A 25,412-nucleotide genomic window follows, 5' to 3' on the forward strand; every position below is an offset into this window, starting at 1 on the left:
CAAGGCTGTCTTAATGAGGTGCTGGGACATCCATTATTTATCCTACAAGAATCAACTCTGGGCCAGGCTTGCGTCCATCCAGTGATGTAACAGATGTCCCCGCTGAGGGCCTGCTGCAGAAGCACAAAGAACTCACCGTACCCACGCCTTCCTCCCGACGTCAGGGGCCTCACCACCCGTCCCTGCGTGGATGACCTCTGAACCGTTCCCACTGACCCCAGCTGCCTTGCTCTCTGCCTCCCTGCCCCACACTCACTCCAGGAGCCCCACAGGCCTGGACTGCAAACCTCACTCCCACCCGCGCTGTGGCTTCTTGCCCAGGCCCTCCAGAATGTCTCCCTTCTCGCCTTTCCTTACGCTAATGGGGACCTGGGGATTCAGAACCAGCCCAGGTCACCTGACGGCACAAAGTCGGGTATTGAATAAGCCAACCTACTAGTATTCCTGTTCCCTCTCCCGGTTTCCATCCTGAATCTCCATGGGGACAGCCTTTCTCCCACCTGCGTGGCCCACACCCACACAAGGGTCTCCTTTCACCGCCCTCCCGCCCCCCCGGGAGCTGTCCGTGGTGCTGACCTCAGGCGAGGCCCGGGTTCGGCTGCTGCGCACGCATCCCGGGCGGGGCGCGGAGGACCCGCCGGCGCCGCCACTGCGCAGCCTCCCGCGCGGCCCCGGCCCGGCCTGCGCGCGGCGCCCGGAGACTCCGGTGGCCCCGGCTTCCCGGCTCCCCGGTTCCCCGGCTCCCCAGCCCGCGGGCCTCCTGCGGCCATGGCGCTCAACCATTTCCTCTTGGCGCAGTGCGTCTGCTACTTCCTGGCCTTCCTGTTCAGCTTCGTGGTGGTGGTGCCGCTGTCCGAGAACGGCCACGACTTCCGCGGCCGCTGCCTGCTCTTCACCGAGGGCATGTGGCTGAGCGCCAACCTGACGGTGCAGGAGCGCGAGCGCTTCACGGTGCAGGAGTGGGGCCCGCCGGCCGCCTGCCGCTTCAGCCTGCTCGCCAGCCTCCTCTCGCTGCTGCTCGCCGCCGCGCACGCCTGGCGCACGCTCTTCTTCCTCTGCAAGGGACACGAGGGGTAAGTAGGCCCCACCCACGCGGCCCTCGGCCCGGCCCGGCGCGTTACCCGGGCCCACAGCGCTCCCCTAGGCTCTCCGTTCCCTGGGAGCTCCCCCCAGGCTCTCCGTTCCCTGGGAGCGCGCAGACCCGGAAACGTCAGTCCTGGGCGCTCAGCACTGGCACGCACGCTGCCCTTTGTCTGCACGCAGAACCCAGGGCCGTGCCGCTCACCCGTCCTCCGTGCGGACCCAGTGCGTGCTTTCCCTAGTGCTCATCGCCTCCCGCTTCCGCGCGTTTGCCACCCTCCTCCACGCCGTCCCGGGTGTAGATATGGCACCGGGATCCCGAGCACACCTGCGCCTTCCTCGCGGGCTCAGACCGGCCATACCCGTCAGCACCGCGGACATCTCCACCCCCTGGTCTCAGGCCTGCGCTCTGCTTGGGGTGGGTACTGCGAAGGACCACCTGGCCTGGTCCATGGCGTACCCACCCCAAGCAGAGTGCAGGCCCGAGACCAGGTGGTGCGTACTGGGGAGGCCTCCTCTCATCCCCCGTCCAGAAAAGGCTGATGGAAGGAAGCCCCTCGAGTCCTGGGCTGGGGATGAGAGGACCGGAGCAGGTGTGCCAGGGCCCTGCTCTGTCCTCACGACCTCCCTTCCTCTTGGCCTCCTCTCCACCTTCTCCTGCCCTGGCACTGGTTTGGAAGCAGGTGGGTTGCGGCTCACCTGGGGCTGAGGTGATACGCCCAGAAGAAGGGTGACATCTCAGCACCCCGTGCGTATGGTTCTGGAGGCCAGAAGTTCAAAATCAAGGTGTCAACGGGGCTAGTTCCCTCTGGAGGGAGAACCACTTCCCTGACTCCAGCTTCTGGTCACTGTTCCTTGTCTGGGGGTTTTATCACGTCCATCTCAGTGTCTGTCTTCACATGGTCTCTTCTCTCTGACTCTTACCACCATCTTCTCCTCCTCCTCCTTCTTCTCTCCTCCTCCTCCTCCTCTCCTCCTCCTCCTCGTCCTCCTTTCTCCTTCTCCTTCTCCTTCTCCTTCTCCTTCTTCTTCGCAGGAGGCAGAGAAGCAGACAGGGATCCACCCCACAAACCAACCCTCTACTGGGTGATGCTCTCCCCATCTGGGGTCAGCTGTTCCATTGCTCAGCAACTGAGCTATTTTAGTGCCTGAGGTGGAGGCCATGGAGCCATCCTCAGTGCCTGGGGCCAACATGCTTGAACCATTCAAGCTATGGCTGCAAGAGGGAAAGAGAAAAGGAGAGAGAGAGAGAGAGAGAGAGAGAGAGAGAGAGAGAAGGGGAGAGAGGTGGAGAAGCAGATGGTGGCTTCTGTGTGCCCTGACCAAGAACCAAACCCACGACATTTCACATGCCAGGCCGATGCTCTACCACTGAGAAACTGGCCAGGGCTTATATTCTTATAAGGATTCCATTCATTGGACTTAGAGTCCACCCTAAGTCCAGGATGCCTCATTTGGAGGTCTTTAGCTTAATGACATCTGTAAAGACCCTATTTCCAAATAAGGTCACATTCCTAGATAACAGGGGTGAGGACTTGGATACATGTTTCTGGGGACAGGACTCAGCCCACTTCACTGAAGTTCTGGATTTGGGGTCTGCAGGAAGTCACATGTCAGCCTGGGGAGGCCTCCAGGTGCTGTGGGGCTGGGGCTTTGCTTAAAGTGACCCCAAGCCCATCCCAGGGTGGTAGTCTGCCCTGAGGACACATTTGAGACGTCATTTGCTCCTACATGGCCATGCCCGGGTGTTACCCCAATTAGTGTCTTTGTGCAGGTTGGGGCAGGAGAAGCGTCTCTGAATACGACGTGGGGTCTGAGGAAGAGGATGGCACGGTCAGCAGGCTGGGCAGATCGAGGTCCCCTCTGTCTGGGAAGCGGAGGACAGGGTGCACAGGTCATGTGGGGGGCTGTGGTTTGGCCATCAGCTCGTGCCCATCGTTCCAGCTTGTCTCCACCAGACAAGCCGCCTCGAGGCATTCAGAGAGTCCTGCTGGCGAGGACACGGGGTAGTGTCCAGGTGAGGTCCAGCCCGTGTGACTTAGCGTGAGGTGGTTTTAGAGTGAGGACAGACCTTCAGAGGCTGGGGGGGGGGAGCAGGCAGGGGAGCGAAGAGCCTGGGAGACAGGAGTCCTGGTCACTCAGGGCTGCCCACCTCACGCCAGCTGGGTGGCAAACCCGGGGAGATCGGAACAACAGCCCTGCCTTTTGTCATCTCATAGAAAGGTGCCCGTCAGCTCGGAGGGGCTGCCATCATGCCATCACTGTCCCCGTCATGAGACGAAGCTGAGTGCTGGGAGTTTCCTGCCCCCCCCCCCCGGGCTCTGTCACTGTGCTCATCGGCCCAGGACACTGGGCGCTCGTGCTCCCAGGAACGTGGCCTGGGTGGAGGAACGTTTCAGGTTTTCTGTCCCTTTGCATCCCTTCTGAGGACTCACCTGTGCCACCACCGTGACCTCTGTCAGGCTTTGATGGTGGCAGCCAAGGCTGGGGCCAGCTTTCTCTTCTCCAGAGACATCTGCTGCGCAGTGTCCTGCTTGGTCTCCAGGAATTACTGTCCGAGGCCACATGGTGGTGCAGCTGCCTGCCCCCACGAGGGTCAGCCTCATCCAGCCACGGTCAGCCAGAGAAGCCAATTCCAGAGTGGTTGTTGGTCAGTCCGTATAGACCAGGCGAACGAGAGCTGGGCCGGCAGGGGGTGCCGGACGCCCAGGAGGCTGGCAAGGGCAGTTGGAGTGAGTTCGTATGACGGACGAGGGCTCCCAGGGTCACCGACAGCCCTGCATGTCCACCCCACCGAGAGACCACTGCCCCATCGCAGTCAGGCTTTTAGAAGGCCCCGCTGCTCAGGGTCAGTGCACACACTAATTCTCTTATGAGTCCGACGTCACAGACAGGCCAGGACCCCAACAGGACCGAGGGCAGAGCCCTACCCGGTGGTCTCTGTGAGGAGCCCACGGCTGGGTCCCGAGCTCGTGGGTCAGCCACTGCGTCTGTGCTGCCAGCCGCCTCCTCGTGCAGTGTGTCCCTGTGCAGGGGAGGCCTGGCAGCTTGTGCCCAGGGCTGTAAAGGGGCAGTTTTCTGCACAGGGCACCCTGGCTGCTGACCGAAGGAATGAGAAGGGGGTCTGGCACCTGTGGCTTCCTGGGGGGCTCACTATTTTCGGGCAGATGGACTGGCTGAGGGTGAGCCGCGGGCCAGGGGGCCTGGGCAGCTTTGCCAGAGCGGAGCCCTGTGAGGGTCCAGGTGGCGGTGGTTTGTGATTGACAGCTGGGGAGCGCTGGGCTAAAACAACCCATCTGCCTGCCTCAGCCTCCCAGGGCTTCCCGGGATGCTGTCACCATGGAGACGGCACATTCAGGCAGGGCACCCTGAGAGGCTGCGGGAGACAGATGACTTAACCCTGTGTGTTCGGGCTCCTGTCCTGACCGCTGCCCCAGTCCTAAGGGGAAGGGAGCAGAGCTGGGGGTCAGGGCCAAGTGAGGCTGTGGACACCCCCAATTCTTTCAAAATCTGTAAAGCCCAAGGCAATGGATGGGAGATTGATGAGAGGAGTGGGAGGAGGCTGATGCGGCCCAAACCTTCCATCTTGTGGAATGGGGTCTTGGGAGGAGTACCCGAATCGCGCTCATTTAATAGGGAGGTGCCGGAGGCCTGAGGTCCCTGCAGTGGGAGGCTGTGTTGTAAGCGGCCCTCGGAGGTGGGAGGGCAGCTTTCTGATGGGGCGGCTGGACCCAGAGTCGAGCTTAGTCTTGGACTCGCTAGGGGCCCCCTGGGACCACCACATTCTTGCCTGGAGTGGAGCGGCCACCCAAGGCTGAGACGCCAGGTGTGGGCTCTGAGTACGCTCTCCACTCCTCGGAGCACCAGCTCCAGGGAGCCAGGCGGCCCCCATAGCCTGAGCCCCGCCCGGCCCCATGCTGCCACGGGGGTACAGCTGGCTCCCCGAGCCACAGGCTCCCGGCCTCCGGTCCCCCGGGGTGACCCAGCAGCCTCTCCCACACCCCGTCTCCTGGGACTGCATGGGCCCCAGCCCCATGCTCAGAGTTCCAGATGTGCCCAGGTCAGGCTGGGAGAGCAGAGAGCCCCGCCCAGCCCTGGTGACTGGTGGAGGTCCGACCTCTGGAGGGAACGGGCGCACGGGCAGGCCCACGGCTCTGTCCTTCACCCACACGGCCCTCAGTCTTCACAGTCACCAGCGGGGAAACGGAGGCCCAGACAGTGGTTTGAGTGAGTGGTGCGTGGACCCTGCCTCGGTCCTTGTTACCATGTCGGGGACCGCAGCGTGGAGGTTTCTTTGTGGCTGAGATTCCGGCTGAGACCCTGTTGAGCCCACGTTCCCCGTGAAGCGTGTCATTTTCCGCAGACCGTGTTCGACAGGCTGACGTTCACACTGCACCTGCCGGCAGGGGCGAGGAGGCTCTGGGCTGCTGCCTCATCTGAGGGAGACGCCTGTGGGACAGTCCCTGCCTCCCAGTCCCCACGGCCTCAAGAAGCATCCAGGCTTGGCCAGCCCGGGGCTCGTCTGCAGGACTCGGAGCTCGAGGGGGTGATTCCGAGGTGGGGGGCGCTTGCAGAGGGTGGGGCAGGAGAGTCTGGTGGGATGGGGTGTTTCAGCTGCGTGCCTCCCCTTGCTTCAGAGAGCAAAGGTTGCTGCCAGTGGAGGTGTCCAGTGGGGCCCCTGGGAGGCCCCTGTCCCTGGGGGTGGTGCAGCCCAGCCCCATGTGAGCTCCATCTGCACAGCCCCACCTGGTCACAGCCCAGCCTTTAGGTCTCATCAGAGCAGGGTCAAGCAGCAAGCCCCTAATGCAGGTCCAGACCGGCCGCGCTGATGACCATGTGGGTAAACGGCCTTGAAGGGTGTCTCGTCTTGTCAGCATATGTGCTGGTGGTCCAAGTGGTCTTGGGCTCAGTCTTGGCCCCTGAATTTCTGGAAGATGGTGGTGACGAAGGTTCCCACTCCTGGATCTCTGAGAGGACAGGACGGGCGGTCTGGGTCCAGCCAGCACTGGGGACCTCCTTGGCTCCCGCTGGAAACCAGACCTCTGCCACCATGGCTGGGCCCTGCCGGGGCCCGTGCTCAGTGACCACCCTCTCCCGCCCTCCTGCAGCTCCTTCCTCTATGCCTTCCTGAACCTGCTGGTCAGCGCCTTCCTGGTCTTTCTGGTCTTCATTGCCAGCACCATCGTGAGCGTGGGCTTCACCATGTGGTGCGACGCCATCACCGAGAAGGGCACGGTGCCTCACAGGTGCGTCTGGGCCGCCTGATGCTCCCGGGATGGCCTCCCCGCGTAGGATCCCCGTCCGGAGCCTGCGGCTTTGCTTATCCCACCTGTGCCCGCACCTGGGCACACCTGGCCGCTCCTTACCTGGGCCCTGCCCCTCAACAGCAATAGCTCCTTCCCAGGGAGGGAGTCTGCAGCCTCACTCACAGCAGGGCCCCCACGCACCCCGGGCTGGTGGAGGCCCAGGAGATCGGAGCTTCCAGCTGCTCCATCACGTCCCCCACGCCCCTCGCCCTGTGGCTGGGAGGCCTGGACGGCAGCCTCTGGTACACGCTACGGGAAGGTTTGAGCGCCCAGGGTGGGTGGCTGGATAGGGCCCCACGGCCAGGCAGCCCCTCCTCAGGGAGTGGGGTCTTGGCCACTTTGAGCTGAGCTCTGCCCACTGGGTCCCCCACAGGCCCCTACTTTCTCTCTGAAAGCCCTCAGAGCTGGGGGGGGGGCCCGGGCATGGCCTTGGGCTTCTCTAGAAAAGAGGCCCCAGCTCTTTTCTCCTCATAAACACCAGTTCTAGCCCTTCACTCCCGTCCCCCAGCCCTCTCCAGGGCAAGCCTAGGCCTCTGGGCCTCCCTCTCTCTGGGCCTCATGTTTCTGTTCATGTGTCCTGACATCTTAGGAGACTACAAGCCTCCAGAGCCCACACTCTGAGGCCAAGCCCAGCCTAGCCTGCCCACCGACAGGGTTTGTGGATGTCACTGAGGGTTTCTGGTTTACTCTGCCATTCCTCATGGTCGTGGGGTAGTGGGGACCAGGGACAGAGTCTCCAGGACAGCACTGGTGTCTCCCACAGCCCACGGCCAGGCTGGGCCACAGGGTCCCTGCTCCACAAATGAGGCATTTGGGCTCCTGTCTGCCTCACCTTGGGGACAGCCCCCTGCCCTTTGAAGTGATGCTCGCTGCTTTCCGTGCGTGGTGGCCCGGCCGTCACCTTCCCTCTGTGTCTGGCCTTTCAGCTGTGAAGAGCTACAGGACATCGACTTGGAGCTGAACGTGGACAACTCTGGCTTCTACGATCAGTTCGCCATTGCCCAGGTAGGTGGGGCTGCAGGCAGGAGGGGGCGGCCTGCTCTGCCCTGCAGGAGACCGTGGGTGAGTCTGGGCACCACGGTTGCTGGAGCACAGTCCTGTTGGGACATGCTGGTGGTCAGTGATGGCCTGTCCCTCACTATCTGCATCTGTTCCAACGGGAGGCACTGAGGATCCCAACGAGGAGGTACCAGGACGGAGGCAGCTCCTTCCAGGGTGCTTGCCAGGCCCCCAGGGCCACCGCTGGACCTCAGGCTGGCCGTGCAGACCCACGCTGGCCACCGGCAGATCTGGGGACTGTTCCCACTACCGGAGCCCTCCGGGGGGCTGGACGTTGGTGGGCCGTGGTTCTCTGCTGAGAGGAGCTGAACCTGCCAGAGATACCTCCACGAAATTTAGCAGAAAAGGCTTCAGCGCTGATTCTCGACAATTAGATTACGGAGGGAGCCCGGGGTGGTGTCTGAGGACAAAGATCCTCAAATGAGGACCGGTTGAGGCCACTCAGGCCTTCAGTGGAGTGGAGACAGCAGATCGAGGCCAGCTCTTGTAGCAGCAGCAGGAGGCTCCACTGGGGACGAGCTGTCCTTGGAGCTGGGCGGCCAAGTGCTGGGCGGAGACTGGGCTGCCGGCCACTGCCCGGCCGAGGGACCGAGGGTCCAGGCAGAGTTCCCAAAGCACCTGCACAACGGGGGGCTGGGAAGATGTGGTGGTTGAGGAAGGAAACAAAAGGCTGCCCCCAGAGCTTGTCCCGGTCCTCCTACCCCAAGCTCCCGGCCCCCCCCCCCCCAAGTCCCATCCTTGACCCCCACGGCGGGGTGGGCGGGCGCACGGAGCAGTGGGCGTGGTCTGGCCGGCGGGGTGGGCGGGCGCGCGGAGCAGGGGGCGTGGTCTGGCCGGCGGGGTGGGCGGGCGCACGGAGCAGTGGGCGTGGTCTGGCCGGCGGGGTGGGCGGGCGCACGGAGCAGTGGGCGTGGTCTGGCCGGCTCCCTAACCCTGCGCTCTGCTCCGCCCTCTGTGTCTGTAGTTCGGCCTCTGGGCCTCCTGGCTGGCCTGGCTGGCCATCACGGTCCTGGCCTTCCTGAAGGTCTACCACAACTACCGCCAGGAGGACCTGCTGGACAGCCTGATCCACGAGAAGGAGCTGCTGCTGGCCCGGCCGGGCCCCCGTGCCTCCGTCCAGGAGAAGAGCGCCGTCATCTAGGCGCGCCCGGGCGGCCCCAGACACCCCGCTGCCCTGGGGGAGCGACTGTGGGGTCTGCCTGGGCCCCCACCCCGCCGCCACGCAGCTTTGCATGTGTCCCCTTGGCGCTGTGCGTTGTGAGTGACCCTGCTCACCCTAGCCCCTCGGCTCCTGCTGTGTCCGTAGCGGCTGACCCGGTGGGGGTTGGCCCTTGCCGGCGCGGGGAGCACAGAGGACCTGGGAGGACAAGGACCTCTGGCGGGCTTCGTGCACCTGCCCAGGAGGACCCGGATGGCAAGCCTGCTGGGAGGGCGTCCAGCTGCTCGGATCCCTCTGGCCATCAGGGCCAGGCTCTGCCCTGTGCCTGGCTGTGAGTCTAGGCACGATTAGGTTGTAGTACTCTGTGCTCCCAGAGTGACCCCACCTGTCCACGATGGCCACACGTCACCCTGGTCAGTTGCTCCTGAATGGTGTGTGGGACCAGAACCCTGTGACCTGGGAGCAGGGACATGTGCAGGAAGGAGCTCGTGTGTGTTCTTGCCTTCCAGCCCCGGGGTCCCCCGAACCCCCGGGCCGGGTCTCCTCTGCTCCCGCTCCATGGCCCCCAGGAGTCCAGACCTGGTCTCCGCACGGAATGTGCAGGGGCTGTGGGGCGGTGTGGGTGTCCTGGGAGCGGCTGCCGTGCCCCCCGCGGGGAGCCCCGTGTGGACTGGCCCCTGTATGTGTCTCACTGTGAGTGGACTGGGCCTGTGCTGGCCGGAGGGCGGGGCCAGGTGTCTGTGTGTGCGTGACATTAGTGCACATACAATATGAGTGTATGAGTGTATGCACAGGAGCACATGAGTAAGCGGGCATGCGTGGGGGTGAGCATGTGTGCACATGAGTGTGCATAGGCACAAGTGTGTGTGAAAATGTGTGTGTGTGCGTGCGCAGGCGTGGGTGTGCACAGGAAGAGGTAGACCGACAGCAGAGCAGGCGTGGACAGCAGCTCCTCTGCATCTCCATCCCCTGGGGGGTCCAGTGCCCGGCATCTGGGGCGAGGGAAGCTTCTTCCCATCTGGGGACAAGGCCCCAGAGGGCGTGACACTGCCCAGACAGTGGCATGTGGGACAGCCCGGGGGCAGCTTGGCAGTGGCACCCCTCTCGAGGGCTCCCTGGCTTCCTCACCTGTATCCTGCCATCCGTGTCCTGACCAAGAGGGGGCACCCGAGGTGTAAGAGCACCCCCACCCCGGAGCTGCCTAGGCACCGTTAGCTTTCTGAGATGTTGCACTGCGCCCACCATCTGGTGTCTCTGCCGGTGGCTGGTCTGGGCTCCCAATGGGGGTCGGGGCCTTCAGAGGCTGTGGAGCTGGGCTTGGACCAGGTGCTGGAGGCGGGGGCATGGGCAGACTGGGCGGGCAGCCGGTCACTTGTCCTGCTGCGGCTGTGCTGGCCCATGTCCTGGCGGAGGTTGGGACCAGGCGAGGAAGATCTCGGCACTGCAGAGGCAATCTGGTGCCAGTGTGTGTGGGGGGGCATTGATGGACTCCGACGCCCACACGCAGATCTGGTCTTCCCTGGGGCAGCCTGCCAGTCCTCGTCTGCTGCTGTGGGGACCCTTTCCAACCCCTGTGCCCGGCAGAAGGTGGGATGGTGCCACCTCCATCCCATCCAGACAGCAGCCAGCTGGGCCGGAAGGAGGAGCAGGAGGCCCCCAAGGGCCCGCCAGCTCTGCGTCTGCACTGTGGACCCCCCGGAGCTGGTCTGGGGCAGCCCCGTGGTCAGGCTTGCACACCTGTTGGCACTGACTGCAGGTCGCCTGCAGAGCAGGCTGTCGTGGGCACCCAGGTCTGTCTCAGGCCGCCTGCCCTGGGCACCTCCAGACATCTAGGCCCTGGGGGCTTCCCAGGAAGGGGCAGGTGGGCATTGGGACAGGAGCTGTGGGTGCTTGCAGTGGTCAGGGAAGGGCCCTCCCCGGCTGGACAGGTAGGGAGAGCGGAGGTTTCCGGGGCACCTGACGTGGGGCCACCCCCATTGCTTCTCCCCGCTCTTTGATAACAGACATCTGTGTTTTAACTCTACTTCTAGCTAAACTGATAGTCAAGATTCTGAAACTTAAATGTATCTATTTCTTGAAATCAAAATAAAAAACGGGAGTACTGGACCCTCTCATGTGGGTGCGCTTCAGCTCACCGTTCAGTGTTTTATCTGCTTGTCACGTAAGGGTCAAAAGCTGCCTTTGCGTTTGCTCCCGGGGTTCCCCCTTCCGCGTCTGCACACCCCCTGGCGGGCCTTGAGCATGGCGCCCGGCGTGGCATCCGCAGGCGAGGACATGGCACACTCACTCCTCAGGCTCATGTTGTCCCCCTCAAGCAATTTATCCCAGAAACGAGGGGCCACAGTGTGTGGACCGCGGAGCTGGCGCGTCTCTGTGGCCTCACAGTGACCAGCACGGCCACGAGGACGGGCTGTCCCGTCCTTCCCTGCAGGTGTCCTCCAGCATGCGGGGCTGGACGGGTTAAGCCTGGGCGTGTGCTTGCGGTGAGCTCGGGCACGCGACACGACCTTTCTGAGCCTCAGTACCCTCCTCTGGAATATGGGGTGAAGCCAGAGGGGTCCCGTGGACCCCAATGAAGAGGACCTGTGTCCCTCCATCGGCTCTAGCCACTGAAGTGAATTCTATGGCCGACGGGTCCCCATGTCCCCTCTGGGTGAGAACCCCGGCTGAAATAACCACAGTGCATTTTAATACATAGAAAGTCAGTATCCCCACTGAAGTAGTGGGGAGAGAGGCTTCGAGGGTGACCCCCAACAGGCAGCAGGGCAAAACTGCCCCTGGATATACATCGAAAGGTTGCCCCAGAGGGCTTGGTCTGTCCCTGGCAGTCCCTCCTGGAGTCTGACCACGGGCTCCTTGCTTTGTTCAGGCTGCCCCTCTCCATGCAGGTCCAGAGGGTCCTGGAGCTTGTCACCAAATGGCTCCCTCTGCCGGGCGTCCACACACGGTCCGGGGATCCGTGGGCCCTGAAGCGGGTGCGTGATGTGCCTGAAGGCGACGGGGTTCCGGGCAGAAGCACTCTGCGTCTCAGTCCGTCGCTGTCCCCTCTGCCTCATTCCACCAGGCAGACGGCTGGGCAGGACGCACTTCCCCTGGGGTGTGGAGGGTGCCCAGGGTGGGGCCCAGGGCAGGGTGAGACCTGAGCACTCCAATACCATGTGGCCTTCAGTAATGGAGAGCTGGGGGAAGGATGGCCCCCACCCCTATGGCTGGACCCATTTCTCCCAAAGGGGAGTCGCGGTCCGGGCCCTGCAGGCCCCAAGTGGCTCGAGGTTGATTTCACCTTCTCTGAGGGATCTCACAGACACGGGGCAGGTGCCGCCCGCCTCCAAGGAGCTGCACACAGCCAGCTCAGGCCAGGCCCAAGGGCACTGAGAGTTGCCCCTGGGATGCAGGAAGGGTCTAGAGGGCTAGCCCGGGGTGCAGAGTGTGGGTCCCGATTTTTAACAATAGAATCCTTTCTCTAATGACCCCTCCCAGGGCCCCCCGGGCTGGGGCACAGGAGGCCTGTGCTGACCACACTGGGCTGCAGACCCCGTGCCTGATCGCAAGCCCTGGGGGCCCCCCTGTGCCCCATTCGTCTCACACTCACCCTGGGTCGTTGCAGACCCCCCCTGGGCTCCCCAGGGCCGCAGCCATCGGGCGCTGTCAGAGCTGCGCCAGGCGGTGCCAGCAGGCGAGGGCTGTGTGCTGCAGGCGCAGGGCGAGGACGAGGAGCCGGGCCCGCAGGTCCTCCAGGGCCAGCGCGATGGGCTTGGCCCGGCCGCAGTACAGGCCCAGCACCAGCACCAGCAGCACGCACACCGACAGCCGCAGCAGCAGGGACCTGTTGCGGGCCCGGGGCCGGCGGGGCGCTGGGGGCCAGAGCGGGAGGGTGAGCCCCAGCCACAGGCCGAGCCCCTCCAGGGGCCCCCAGGGGGCTCCGTCCTCCCTGTGGGGCTGGGGGAGGCTGCAGGGAGGGCAGGGCTGGCCCCGTGGCTCTGCCAGCGGGGTGGAGTGCCTGGGGGGATTCTGTAGTCCTTGTGGGGAGTGGAGGTCCCCTCACTGGGGGGATTCTGTAGTCCCTGTGGGGAGTGGAGGTCCCCTCACTGGGGGGATTCTGTAGTCCCTGTGGGGATTGGAGGTCCCCTTACTGGGGGGATTCTGTAGTCCCTGTGGGGAGTGGAGGTCCCCTCACTGGGGGATTCTGTAGTCCCTGTGGGGAGTGGAGGTCCCCTCACTGGGGGGATTCTGTAGTCCCTGTGGGGAGTGGAGGTCCCCTCACTGGGGGGATTCTGTAGTCCCTGTGGGGAGTGGAGGTCCCCTCACTGGGGGGATTCTGTAGTCCCTGTGGGGAGTGGAGGTCCCCTCATCCCCGCCCAGGCCCCCAGAGGGGGATGGATGTCCGAGGGTGGCCTTGGGCTGCACGGGGCACTGTGCGGGGGCGGCTGAGGGCCCCTGGGGAAGGCGGGGGAGGGCTCAGAACTCACCCGCGGTGGTGGGGGCGGGCTCCCGGCTGGCGATGTCTGAGGAGGAGAACTGAGAGTGGGCTCAGGCAGAGAGGGCCCCCTGCTAAGGGCCTGCCAAGCACCCCAGGATTTCCTGTCTCATTCTGCCCACCCAAAGGACCCAGACTACCCTGCTTTAGAGACGGGAGGTCCAGGCCATCTATACCTCCCACTGGTCAGTCTGCTTGGCTGACCCAGGGGCCAGCCCGGCCTAACCTCACTGCTTCAAGTTCAGACCAGAATGAAAGGCCCCAAGACCCTGGTGCTGCTCTCAGAACCCGTGGGGGTGGGGGTGCGGTGACCTCACAGGGGTGGTGGACACGGGGCGGCGGGAGCTAGCACCCGAGGAGGCCCGGGCAGGACCCCACCCCGTCACCCTGCCACAGCTCGCTGGGGGACCCCAGACTGACTGGATGTCTGGGGCCCGGTTTCCTCTCTGCAGTCTCTGCTTCCTCCCTGGCTGTTGGGAAGCTCTGGGGACAGTGTGAAGAGCGACCTCTCTGTGGGGCTGTGGGCTGAACCCAAGGGATATCGAGGAGACGCTGTCGTGTGTCAGGGCAGCTACTTTTATCCGCAACTCGGCGGCACTCGTGAAGCACTTTTGTGGGAGGCTGTGGCAGGCAGAACGGAAGACGTCCCCACGATTCCCACCCCCAGAGCTCTCGCCTTGTGGGTCCTCTCCTCTCAGGGTGAGGGCTGCGACTCTTTCTACCCAACAGGATATGGATATGTCAACGGGGAAGGGGTCCTGCAGCGTGATGAGGAGCCCCGGTCGACTCTGAGCCTATCCGAAGGGAGATGATGGTGGGTGGGCCTGACCCAATCAGGTGAGTTCTTTAGAAAAGGGTCTGGTGGTCCGAGAGAACCGGCCACTGGTGGCGAAGGTGTCGCTGCTGTGATTTCTAAAGCTGCAAGGAAATCAACTCTGCATGTGACCCTGTGAGCTTGGAATAGACCCCGAGCCTCAGGCGAGACCCTGAGCCTTGTGAGAGACCCTGAGCAGGGGGGGCCGCCCCATGTAGCCCCGGGCCAGCTTGCCCTGCGCCCCTTACAGTGGACGGACACCTCCAAGGGCTCGTGGAACCTCACACGCCTCGAGGTCCTCTGTGGCTCAGCCCTGCGGCCATGGCGCTCTGACCGGCTTCGCCTCAGGATCGAGGGGGGACACTTCTTGTCTTCCTCCTGGGACAAGGGTGGGGAGCAGGTGGAAACAGGTGAGCCCCTCCCCCAGCCTCTGGGAGGCTGGAGACAGGCTGTTCCGCCAGGGTCCCCGCAGCCTTCTCTGGGCTTATGCGGCCAGAGCCACCGTGGGGGACCGGACAGGGGCGTGGAGCCTGCAGGCCTGCCCTCCCCTCCCCATCTTCACTCCCCCACCCCCGTCCTGCTCAAGAGCAGCCACGATCAGATGACGGTGTGAGCTGTGCCACAGATGTGGTCAGTGACTGTGAAGGCCCAGGTCTCCAGCCCAGGCTCTGTCCCCCACCAATCCAGACAGTTTTTATGTGTCAGTAATAATGTCAACGAAGATGGTGACCGCTGACGCCCACTGAGGGCTGTCTGCACGTACAACACCCCGCTGATCCGGGAGCCCTCTGCGTGGGGGTCTCTGCCCGGGTGCCAGGGAGGAGGCCGGTGCCAAGCCAGCCCCGTCTCAGCTCAGTGGCCTGCGTGTCGCTCTCTCCTGGACAAGGTGAAGGCTGTGAGCTCAAGGCCACTGGCCAGGGAGGGGCAGAGCCTGGACACTCGTGCCTGCCCAGGGCCACCCTCCCACACACTCCATGTGACTTTGGGAGGCGCAGTGGCAGTCACCAGACCGCTCTGAGTCTCAGTGTCCCCGTCTGTAAAATGGTGATGACACGCTGGTCAGAGTGTGATGAGGACACCTGCGACCCCCTGGCTGAAGGTCACCAGCCACACAGTCTGCTGCTGTCTTTCGGGGAGGGGGCGGTCGTCCTGCTGGGGCTCGAGACCCCCTCATCCTGGGGCTTGTTTCAGCGCCTGGCTGCCCCTTACCCTCAGCTCGGACAGCGGTGCCTATGGCCTGGCTGCCCCTTACCCTCAGCTCGGACAGCGGTGCCTATGGCCTGGCTGCCCCTTACCCTCAGCTCAGACAGCGGTGCCTATGGGCCTGGCTGCCCCTTACCCTCAGCTCGGACAGCGGTGCCTATGGCCTTGCCGTGACCTGGCAGCGAGCTCAGAGGCTGGGTCAGGACCCGGTGCTCGGAGAGACCGCCACTGTCTTCCCATGTGCTCCCTGTCCTGACCCTCTGTCCAGGGTCCGGAGCTGTCCCAGCTGCCTCCTGTCCTCACGGGCTCTCCCGTCCCCACCGTCTGTGGTCTCCCCAACGTCCTCCCTCCTGGGCTGCCAGGGTGACCGCCAGGGAGACATCGTGACTCCTCGCTGCCCCGCCCCAGAGCCCTCAGGGACCCCACTTCCTCCGTTGCTGCCCCCCCAGCCTCTCCGACTTCCTCCATCTGGCCCCCCCCCCCAACGTGCTGCAGCCCCTCCCTCAGCCCTGGCTAGACACTGTGCACTGCTGGTCCCACTGTGCCACACCCTGGAGGCCCGTCACCCTCTCTGCCAGACCTAATCTTTAAAGTGTCACCCCTCACCCTTTTGATTTCCCCTCTTGGGGTGTCCTGGGACTGGAGACAGAGCCGCCCGGGGACCCGGCCTTACCCTCCCTGCCCGGGGACCCGGCCTTACCCTCCCTGCCCGGGGCATCGGTGAGCCTGAGCCGCCCGGGGACCCGGCCTCACCCTCCCTGCCTGGGGCATCGGTGAGCCCGAGCCGCCCGGGGACCGGCCTCACCCTCCCTGCCCGGGGCATCGGTGAGCCCGAGCCGCCCGGGGACCCGGCCTCACCCTCCCTGCCCGGGGCATCGGTGAGCCCGAGCCGCCCGGGGACCCGGCCTCACCCTCCCTGCCCGGGGACCCGGCCTTACCCTCCCTGCCCTGGGCATCGGTGAGCCTGAGCCGCCCGGGGACCCGGCCTTACCCTCCCTGCCCGGGGCATCGGTGAACCCGGAGCGGCTTCCACATCCTTCCTGGTCTGACGCCGCGTCTCTGGCCGGGAGTCGGGGCTCCAGGCGCGTGCTGCTGTCCTCATTTACTGTGACATGGCCCTAAGACAAGGAAAGGCCATTGCTGCTCATGGGTGGAGATAAAACGAAAGGAGAGAAAACTCTCCCCAGAGGCGGCTCCCACCTCCGCCGGTCTCCCTGCCAGTGACACGCTTCCCTCCCGGGGCCCCGGGCACCGAGAAACCCGCGTCCGCCAGCTCAAAACCGCTGTGCCAGCTCCACCATGTGCTTTGTGTGACCACCTGTGACCATGGGCAAGTCTCGGACCTCTCTGTGCCTCAGTTTACCCAGCTGCAAAGTGGGAATCATAGCAGCAACCCCCTCTGTGGGCTCTTATCAGGGTGAGCTGGGTGGCACAGCTTCAAGGGTTCAGAAGGAGACTGAGGCAGAGTCTGTGCGTGGTGACATCAGCCACTGCTATTCTTACACCGGGGGAGAGTGTGACTTCATGCACCTGTCCTGGGTGTGGGGGCGAGGACTTCCTCCGGGATGTCCCCTTCCCCCTGACGCCTCTCGGGAGCTCTGAGCCTCTCTGGCCTTGAGCCTTTGCCTGGGCCGTTCTGTCTCCCGAGTGGCCTCCCTGCCCTGCCTTCTGCCCCTGAGTCATCTTGTTTGGACTCCAGCTTCTCCTTAAGTGTGGCAGTGGGGTCTCTGCTGACCCCCAGGACAGGATTGAGTCCTGGGCTCTGTCCTTTGGTCCAGGGACCCCAGTCCATGGAGTGACCGCTCCAAGCCTGAGTTTCCCCGTGAGGAACATGGGAGGGGGGTGTGGCTGAGTAGAGGAGGCTCTCTTAGCAGTGCCTCCCCTCTGCCCCCTCAGGCCCCTGCTGCCCAGCACCCCCCTCCGGGCCGGACAGGAGAGGGCAGGGTGCTGCGGAGCAGCGGGCAGCCTCGGGGCCTCTGGCAGGGACGGGTGGAACACGAGAGCCCTCCGCTCTGGGCCAGCTCGTGACAGATGGGTGATAAAGGGCGGAAAACAGCCCCAGCGCCCGGGGCCTGTGGAGTGTCACCTTTGTGCCCGCCCCTCCGAGGGCACACCCCCTCCACTGACTCTGGGGGTGGACAGTGAGCTCTGGCTCCTGGTTGCCCCTCTCCAGGAGCAGAGGTCTGGCCAAGGCCACATATCCGCAAGACCCTGAACCGGACAGTCCTTAGGGTTTGGCCAGGCACCCCCAGCCTTGGCTTATAGCTTTGGGAGACGGTGACGGCTCCCACAGGGCCCAGCCGCCCTGATCAAGGCTGCCTCTCCAGCCAGGCCGCCCCCAGGAGCCTCCGGGGGTGTGTGAGGCAGGCAAGGCCTGCTTTCACCTGGTTAACACCAAGCTCAGGGGCCTGGCCTCTCCTGTGACCCACCCCAGCCCCACCGCGCCGTGGCGCTGCCCACTGGGCATCCTACCGCCTCTTGGGCCAGGATGTCACACCTTTGTGCCCCGACCCATGAGCTCCGCCCTACCTGTGCCTGCCCACTGCCCACCACTGTCTGGCTCATCTCCATCCCACCGAGGGTCCCTCTGGGGCCCTCAGCGCAGTGCCCACCCCTGTAGAGGGAGGGTGCTTCCTCAGCTCTGTCCCTGGGGCTGGCGCCTGGCTCAGCTCCCATGCCCCACCCAGACACCCCTCAAATGCTGCACTGTGTCATCTACGCATGAGGGAGGCCCTCGGGCACAGGGAGGGGGTGGAGGAGCTTGCGAGGCCTCACCCGCCCACCAGGCCTCACGGAGCCGCGGCCAGGCCCCCCTGCTGTGCTGTTGCTGCTGACAGCTCTTCCAGGGGCTGTAAAGGTAGGACCTTGACCAGAAGAGGCTGGAGCTCCTAGGACCCCCGCTCACCCCCTCCCACGCACACATATACCACACACACGCACTCACACACACTCACATGCACTCACACGCACTCACACGGCCCCGGCCCACCTGGGCTCCTGCAGCTGCCGCATCTCCGGGCGAGCTCCCCGCCTGCCGCCCCCAATCGCCGTGATCAGAGCCTCGAGCAGAGTGGGAACCGGAGCTGCCACGACTCACGGGCCAGCGGAGAAGGTTCCATTACAGCCGGGGCAGCGGCCTGAGTCGCCCTGAGAACCCCGGCCACCCCCTTGCCCCTCTGGACTGTCCAGCCCAGGAGGAGGCTGTCACTGGTGGGGCTTGGCGGCTCTGGGCGGTGTTTGACCAACTCCAGAGGTCAGGCGTTTGTCCTGGGCAGCCTGGAATCAAAGGGGGCCGAGGCCGCACCTTCTCCAAGCTGGAAAGGAGGGGGGAGCTGTGGACACACCCATGTGGCCTCTCTCGGGAGGAGGAGACCCAGGAAGGGCGGGCGGTGGGGGGCCGAAGAGGCTGGCAGCTCCCCAGACAACACCCACTTCTGAATCAATCAAGAAGAGAACTCCTGGGGAGCCCAGCGGGGCCGACTGCTCACCCACAGGCTGGCCCAGCCCGGAGAACCGAAGGCAGGATCTCGTCTGGGGGCCCAGAGGCCCCGCCCCACACTCAGAGGTGCGGCCCACATGTCTCTGGTACCGTGAGGACGTGGGGTGACAGTGGGGTTGAGTGTTTGCTGGGTGTAGGGGGGGCACCCTTGAATGGGGCAAAGCTGACCTTGGCCTCTAGAGCAGACGGGGGGCAGGTGGGCCCGGGCAGTCAGTCACCCCGCGTTCCTGTCCCCTGGGGAGAATGCAGGGTGTGCCGGCCATCAGAGCACAGGGAAAACAGAGATGGTGTTTAACCTCCTGAAGGTGCCCACACACAGTAGGTGCCAAACAAACAGTGCGTCCTGAGCCAGAGGGGTGACCCTACGTGCCGGCTGGCCAGGACGGGGATTCCTACTGATGACCTCAATGTGGAAAGAGGCCAGTTCCCGGGGACTCCCACACGCCATGGGCTCAAGTGACCTGAGTAACAAACTGTCCCCCTCGGTTGCGCCTGCGTCGACCGGCCCACAGCAGGCCCCAGGGCCTTCGGGGAAGGCTGGCGGCTCTCTGTGCCTGACCCTGGGCCCCGCTGTCCCCTGAGAGTTCAGTCCCCTGGGCCCCGCTGTCCCCTGAGAGTTCAGTCCCCTTTCCCATGACCCGGTCATTTCCCAGGCCTGCTGCCCTGGCCTCGGACCCTGGTTCCTGGTAGTTCTGGAGGGACCGCGCTTGGCTCATTGTCCAGCGGAGTGAGTGTGGAGAGACCTGCGCTCTGGACTCTGGGTCGGGACCGGCTGAGTCGCCCACTTCGCTCACAGACGGGCCAGGCCTCAGGCAGGAGCTTGACTGAAGGGCTGGCAGGGCCCTCGGGCCAGGCCTGGACGCCCGGGAAGGACTCGCTGACTGCCCTGCCCACCCCACCCCCCAACGTGTAGATGCGACATGAGCTCCCAAGGGAGCTGGTTCTTCTGGGGCGACCAGCACCCTGGTTTGACCCCGAAGGCCTACATCCCGGTGAGAGGAAAGGAGACCCCTCCACTGCACCCCCAGCCCCCTCCAGGGCTGCGGTGAGAGGAAAGGAGACCCCCCACTGCACCCCCAGCCCCCTCCAGGGCTGCGGTGAGAGGAAAGGAGACCCCTCCACTGCACCCCCAGCCCCCTCCAGGGCTGCGGTGAGAGGAAAGGAGACCCCCCCCCCACTGCACCCCCAGCCCCCTCCAGGGCTCCGGTGAGAGGAAAGGAGACCCCCCCACTGCACCCCCAGCCCCCTCCAGGGCTGCGGTGAGAGGAAAGGAGACCCCCCCACTGCGTCCCCAGCCCCCTCCAGGGCTGCGGTGAGAGGAAAGGAGACCCCCCCACTGCACCCCCAGCCCCCTCCAGGGCTGCGGTGAGAGGAAAGGAGACCCCCCCACTGCACCCCCAGCCCCCTCCAGGGCTGTGGTGCGGCCTCTGCTCAGCCCCCCATGCCCACCGCCCACGGCAGGCTTCCTGCGAGGTCATCCCTGGAAACCCCTTTGCTCGGACAGCTCCCTCCCCAAGTGGGGAGTGGGTGTCTCCCTGCTCCCCTGAGCTGGGATCTCACCTGGCTGCTTGCCGGGCCCCTGAGGGACAGTGGCATCCAGACTCTGTGGCATCCCCCAGTGGGCACGGTCCAACATGGTCCTGGCCAGGTCCCTGTCCTGCCCCACAGAGAGGTGGGCGCTGGGCTGCACAGCTGGACGGGGCTGCTCCGGTCCAGCCCCAGCTCTGGTCTCCAGGGGTGGCCGCCGGCCTGCTGGGCTGGTCTGGGGCCGGCCCGTGTCCCTGCCACAGGCCCCTCTGCCGGCTTGCAGAGCTCGGGCCAGCTGGCAAGGGCTGAGCTATAATTACCGCTCCCCTCTGGCAGAAATAGCAGCGACCCCAAGGACAGGCCACCGGCCCCAGATTGGGAGAGGAGGTGGCTGTTTCCCAGGCCCCAAGGGCACAGGCCAGGCCTGCAGACTGGACGAGGGGCCCAGGCTCCCCTCCCTGCCCTCCTGGCCAGCTGCGGCCTCCCAGGCAGACTCAGGGCTGTGCAGCTCTTGGAAAAACCCACGGACTGGGATCGGAGGCTTGGAGGGGGAGGAGAGGGGAGTTTAGAAAGTGAGGCAATGTGGGGGCCGGTGGGGTATGGGCGGAGTGAGAGTGGGGTGACCACAGAATCTGGCTTCTGGTTAGACCCTGCCTCAACGTGGAGCCCCGGGAGGAAAGAGGACAAGCAAGCACCCCGTGCTGCTGATGTGGAGCACACCGGCTGAACCCCAATGGGGCCTGGTGCCCAGGCCACCCAGGTCAGAGGGAGCGGCAGGGGTGGGCGCCAGCATCCCGCCCCGGGGCCCACCCTCGGGGCCTGGGGGCGTTTGGTTCCCCCCTGCAGCCGCCCGCCCGCCCGCCCGGGGTCATAGGGAGGCTGGCCCGCTGCGTTCGGAGGCCCAGGCCATGCGTGGAGCCCCTGCCAGGTCATTCCCCGCAGACGTGACGACCGGAACCTCTGGGCCCGCCGTGCACTAACGCAGGCGGCCCTGCTCCCGCCCCTCAATTATTCACAACTTCCAAGAAGCTGTAAAAGTGCTTGGCTCTCTCCAGGAGCCACAATTACAATGATGAATTTTATGTATAAAGCCGGTGCTCCCTCAGGCTAGCTGCCTGGGGGCCCGTACATAAGCCGTAACCATGACCAGGGGCCGGCGCCGCTGCCTGCCCGACCCGCTGGGGGTCCGTCTGGGGGTCCGTCTGGGCTTCGGCGGGGTGACCACATGACCTGCCCCTGCTGCATGGGTCCCACTCCTGTCTCATCCTCGGTCCCGGGCCCTGAGAATCCACCCTGAGGACCTGGCTCTGGCTGGTTCCGCTCACACCAAGATTGTGCGTTTGCACATGTGAGCGCACACACACGTGTGCACATGCTAGGGCCACAAACGTGACATAACTTAGGTGACCCCTCCCACGGCTTAGCCCTCTCAGATCCCTCCCACTCCCAGTGCTGGCCCCAGTGGCCAGCGAGGGCGTAGGCTCTGGGGGATGCCCACACAGGTCCTCGGGCAGCTCCCGGGGGCGGCACAGTCACCAGGGCGTTGGGCGGCTTGCTTCCTGTGCCACGTGTCTGCCTGGACATGGCTCAGCATCCCAGAAGGATCCTGGCCCTGGAGCCAGAGGGCGGGGCCGCCCAGCTTCCCCTTTCCTGGCTGCAGGACCTTGGGCCAGTGATTGCCCACCCAGGAACCGCTGACCCTGACCTGTAGGAATCCTAACCTTTCTGGATCACCACAGGCTTAGAAGGATCCGAGGGCCACATTCTGAATACATCAAGGTGGGGCCCACAGGGTGACGTGTGGTGCTGCTGGTCCACATTGGTGGTGGTCCCTGCTGGAGTCAGCCTGACCACGGCCGAGCAGCCCAGGACCCCGATGCCTCCAGGCCCGCACGGCCTGGTGTGCTGCTCATGGGGCGCTGCCCTCCCTGGGTGCTGGTGGGAGCCCGCAGGCCCAGGGCGGGGGTGCAGGTCCTCCTGACCCTTTGGCCTTGTGCAGGAGGGGCCGGCCACCCTGAAAGGCAGGGAGAGTCAGTCTGCAGCTGGAGAGACCGAGGCCGGGAAAGAGAGAGGTCCCGATCTGCTGGGAGCTGTTGGATCGAGAGCCGGAGCTGGCAGACAGCAGGGACCCCGACACTGCTCCGGTCAGAGCGAGGGCTCACGGGGCCCGGGGGCAAGTGCAGTCCGGGCTCACGGTGGGTCCTGGGGTCGGCAGAGGGGCAAGTGCAGTCCAGGCTCACGGTGGGTCCAGGGGTCAGCAGAGGGGCAAGTGCAGTCCGGGCTCACGGTGGGTCCAGGGGTCGGCAGAGGGGCAAGTGCAGTCCGGGCTCACGGTGGGTCCAGGGGTCAGCAGAGGGGCAAGTGCAGTCCGGGCTCATGGTGCGTCCAGGGGTCGGCAGACCCACTTGGGCTGTGCACCTGGTGTCACCGTCCACCTCGCTGGTCCCCTGTCTTGGCCAGGGCTTCCACCTGCTTCTTTGGTCTTTGTTCTGCCTCAGTGGTTTTAGTCTGCAGGCCAGGGAGCCACGAGGGAGCTCTGAGGCCTCTGTGAGGGGCCAGCTGCCCTGCACTTGGGTCGAGTGGCTCAGCTGAGCCAGTGGTGTCTGAGGTGCCCGTGGCAGGTGCAGCTGTGAGTGGGGTCTCCCTCAGGCTGGGAGCACAAACCCTGGAGGACCCGGACTGACGCTACCCTCCCCCTACCCAGAGCTTTCCTTTCATTGGAAAGGAGCTCTGGCCAGCACCTGAGCCTAGGAGACACCCCGCCCCTAACTGGCTAGGAGCTGCAGGTGGACCCGCCCAGGACAGAGGGCATCAGCAGGTCCCACAAACAGGTAGTCCAAATCCATGAGCCTGTCAGCCTAACAGGGCACCCTCGACTAGTACTTAGGGCCTCGCGGTGGTGGTGGTGGGGGTCTGTATGATTAGCTGATGATGGAGGGAACCCAGCCCCCGCCCTGGGACCCGATGTCTCTGCATCAGGACAGGGATAGGGGCCTTCCTGTGGGCAGAGCGGTGCTCGACTTCGCATTCAGAGGAAACGTGGGCTGTTCTATAAAACCAGCGTTCAGCGAGGCGCGCACTGGGTGCGCCCAGCGGGTGTAAACTTCCAGTGCCCCGCGCGCACGTGGGCGCGGAGGAGGCGGGGCGGGGCTTCCTGTGCGGAGTATGATGACATAGTGCAGTCACGGACATGAAACGCCTCTCGGAGCGTTAAAATTAGAGGCAGATTGATCCCGCGGTAAAACACCTCACTTTTCTTTTCAGAGCGCATTCAGAGGCTTTCCGCCGCCTCTTCCACGCGCTAAGAGGTGCCCTGTTCCAGCGGGCAGCCACTGTCAGCGTTCCATTCCGGGCTCCAGCCCAGGGGGCGGGATTGGCTCGTGTGGGGGATGGATGTAGGGTTCCACACGCCCCCAAACCTGCAGGGACCTCGCTGCTGCTGGTGTTGGGGGGGCTGAAGACTGGGGGATGTGAGGTTAGTGTCGGCAGGGATGCACGAACGCCCCTCGCTGCACACACCTGTCCACTCATTGTACCCAGTGCTGACCCCAGACAAACAGGGAGTGGAACCGGGCAGGGTTCCCGTAGCTGAGGGATGCTGGGACACAGTTGTCAAGGGACCTCCCACCCACACGGGTTCCGGGGGCCATTGGAGATGCGGGACAGGGTTGTGATCTGGTCAGGGATCCTGGAGGCTCCTGAGGACGGGAGCCAGGGCTAAGGCCTCAGAGGGGGGTGGCCAGCCTGTGACCTCTGGTGAGGACAGTGGCAGCAGTTCCCATATCCACTGAAGAGGCCGCGGAGCTCCCCACCGCGGTGGACTCCCTTGAGGGGGCATCCAGGAAACCCGGACCAAAGGCAAGGGAGATGCTTCTGGGGCCCCCAGCCCATGGCCACCTGGCTGGGACCTTGTGAAAACAGGACCCTGACTCCGGAGGTCCGGGGCGCACACCAGGGTCTGCATTTCTGGAACATTCAGTGGTACTGACGCTGCCAGACTACAGAGCGGGCTGGAGCTCTCTGACCAAGTGAGCTGGCCGAGGCGCTGACCCCTAGTGCTGCCAGCAGGACCTGGGTGACCTCCTCCCAGACCAGCTAGCCACCATCAGTCTCAGCTACGGCCTGTGGGGGCTGCTGGGTCCTCAGGTCCTGTTCACACCTGGGTGTGGGAAAGACAGGTGAGGCCCGACCATGGCTGACCCCGTCCTTCTATGGACAAAGAAAGCAGCCCCAGGTTTGGCAAAGCCTCCGGGACCCACCGTGGTGTGCCTGGCTACTGCCTTGTGGTCCCCAGTTCTCAACCAGGGTTGCCCAGGGCACTCCCTCCCTCCTGGACCCCAGTGTGTGCCGGGGGGGAGGGCTGCGTGGGGGCCGTGAGGGTTGCCCAGGGCACTCCCTCCCTCCTGGACCCCAGTGTGTGCCGGGGGGGGAGGGCTGCGTGGGGGCCGTGAGGGTTGCCCAGGGCACTCCCTCCCTCCTGGACCCCAGTGTGTGCCGGGGGGGAGGGCTGCGTGGGGGCCGTGAGGGTTGCTCCAGGGCCAGGAGCCAGGAAGACCCCACAGACCACAGCGCTTCAGGTGCCTCTCGGCTTTTATCTGGGGACGTCTGCACGTTGCCGGCTGAGTTATGGTTCCATTTCGGCAGCCGAGGGAACACTCGCTCCACGCGGTCCCCGTATCAAAGGACCGTGCGTTTATCCCGGCGATGTCCGGGCGGGCGGGAGGAGTCAGGAGCCCGTGTGACGAATTTCTCAGATGATATCTGCAAGCCCAGGCCTCCCCTCTCACCTCCTCCTGACCCAGTGGCCCCAGCACCTGCCCTCAGGTGCCTCCGTGGGAGCCCGTGGGCCCCTGCCGTGTCCCCCGCCTTTGGGACGACCCCTCTTCCCAGCGTCCTTCTTGCCAAATCCTGCTGGGCAGGGGCTCCGAGTAGGTGAGGCCCTTCTGCACGTCCGCACCCCAGCCCAGTAGCCCAGCAGCCCAGCTCCGAGAAGGGTCTGGGAGATTGGGGGGGGGGGGCTGCGTAAACAGATGCTGAGCCCAGCTCCGAGAAGGGTCTGGGAGTTTTGGGGGGGGAGGCTGCGTAAACAGACGCTGAGCCCAGCTCCGAGAAGGGTCTGGGAGTTTGGGGGGGGGGCTGCATGAACAGACGCTGAGCCCAGCTCCGAGAAGGGTCTGGGAGATTGGGGGGGGGCTGTGTAAACAGACGCTGAGCCCAGCTCCGAGAAGGGTCTGGGAGTTTGGGGGGGGGGCTGCATGAACAGACGCCTCAGTGCAGGGGCCGGAGCC

At 64.8% G+C, this 25,412-nt stretch overlaps 2 protein-coding genes across 3 annotated transcripts; one reads left to right on the forward strand and one right to left on the reverse strand.

The window, feature by feature from the left end:
• The first annotated feature begins 679 nt into the window (after positions 1-679).
• TMEM179 (transmembrane protein 179) lies at positions 680-8,614 on the forward strand. The gene is made up of 4 exons (XM_066343461.1): positions 680-1,073; positions 6,189-6,326; positions 7,313-7,391; positions 8,410-8,614. Exons 1-4 carry the CDS (start codon positions 769-771, stop codon positions 8,584-8,586), a joined length of 699 nt encoding a protein of 232 aa, XP_066199558.1. The 5' UTR covers positions 680-768; the 3' UTR covers positions 8,587-8,614.
• Positions 8,615-11,271: 2,657 nt separating this feature from the next.
• Positions 11,272-20,519, reverse strand: C6H14orf180 (chromosome 6 C14orf180 homolog). 2 transcript variants are annotated; one of them, XR_010746257.1, is made up of 7 exons: positions 20,158-20,519; positions 18,088-18,412; positions 16,090-16,216; positions 14,144-14,273; positions 13,074-13,109; positions 12,197-12,458; positions 11,272-11,696 (listed from the first exon to the last, which is right to left on the reverse strand). XR_010746257.1 is itself a non-coding variant. In XM_066343487.1 (6 exons), exons 3-6 carry the CDS (start codon positions 16,198-16,200, stop codon positions 12,253-12,255), a joined length of 483 nt encoding a protein of 160 aa, XP_066199584.1. In that variant the 5' UTR covers positions 16,201-16,216; positions 18,088-18,412; positions 20,158-20,519; the 3' UTR covers positions 11,272-12,252. The 2 variants fall into 2 exon arrangements, 1 of the variants encoding a protein (XP_066199584.1); XM_066343487.1 differs by having other exon boundaries at positions 11,272-12,458.
• Positions 20,520-25,412: the final 4,893 nt, after the last annotated feature.

The sequence above is a fragment of the Saccopteryx leptura genome, chromosome 6 (assembly GCF_036850995.1).
Source record: "Saccopteryx leptura isolate mSacLep1 chromosome 6, mSacLep1_pri_phased_curated, whole genome shotgun sequence".
In the NCBI taxonomy this organism is placed as follows: domain Eukaryota; kingdom Metazoa; phylum Chordata; class Mammalia; order Chiroptera; family Emballonuridae; genus Saccopteryx; species Saccopteryx leptura.

What these genes read in the sequence shown, in the direction of transcription:
- TMEM179 (XM_066343461.1), top strand. Translation starts at nt 769, where the DNA reads ATGGCGCTCAACCATTTCCTCTTGGCGCAGTGCGTCTGCTACTTCCTG. An exon ending in AAGGGCACGGTGCCTCACAG is followed by an intron (nt 6,327 to 7,312) that starts GTGCGTCTGGGC and finishes CTGGCCTTTCAG; the next exon opens with CTGTGAAGAGCTACAGGACA. An exon ending in ATCAGTTCGCCATTGCCCAG is followed by an intron (nt 7,392 to 8,409) that starts GTAGGTGGGGCT and finishes CTGTGTCTGTAG; the next exon opens with TTCGGCCTCTGGGCCTCCTG.
- C6H14orf180 (XM_066343487.1), bottom strand. Translation starts at nt 16,200, where the DNA reads ATGAGGACAGCAGCACGCGCCTGGAGCCCCGACTCCCGGCCAGAGACG. An exon ending in CGATGCCCCGGGCAGGGAGG is followed by an intron (nt 14,274 to 16,089) that starts GTAAGGCCGGGT and finishes CCCTTGTCCCAG; the next exon opens with GAGGAAGACAAGAAGTGTCC. An exon ending in CTTGGAGGTGTCCGTCCACT is followed by an intron (nt 13,110 to 14,143) that starts GTAAGGGGCGCA and finishes TCTCCTCCTCAG; the next exon opens with ACATCGCCAGCCGGGAGCCC.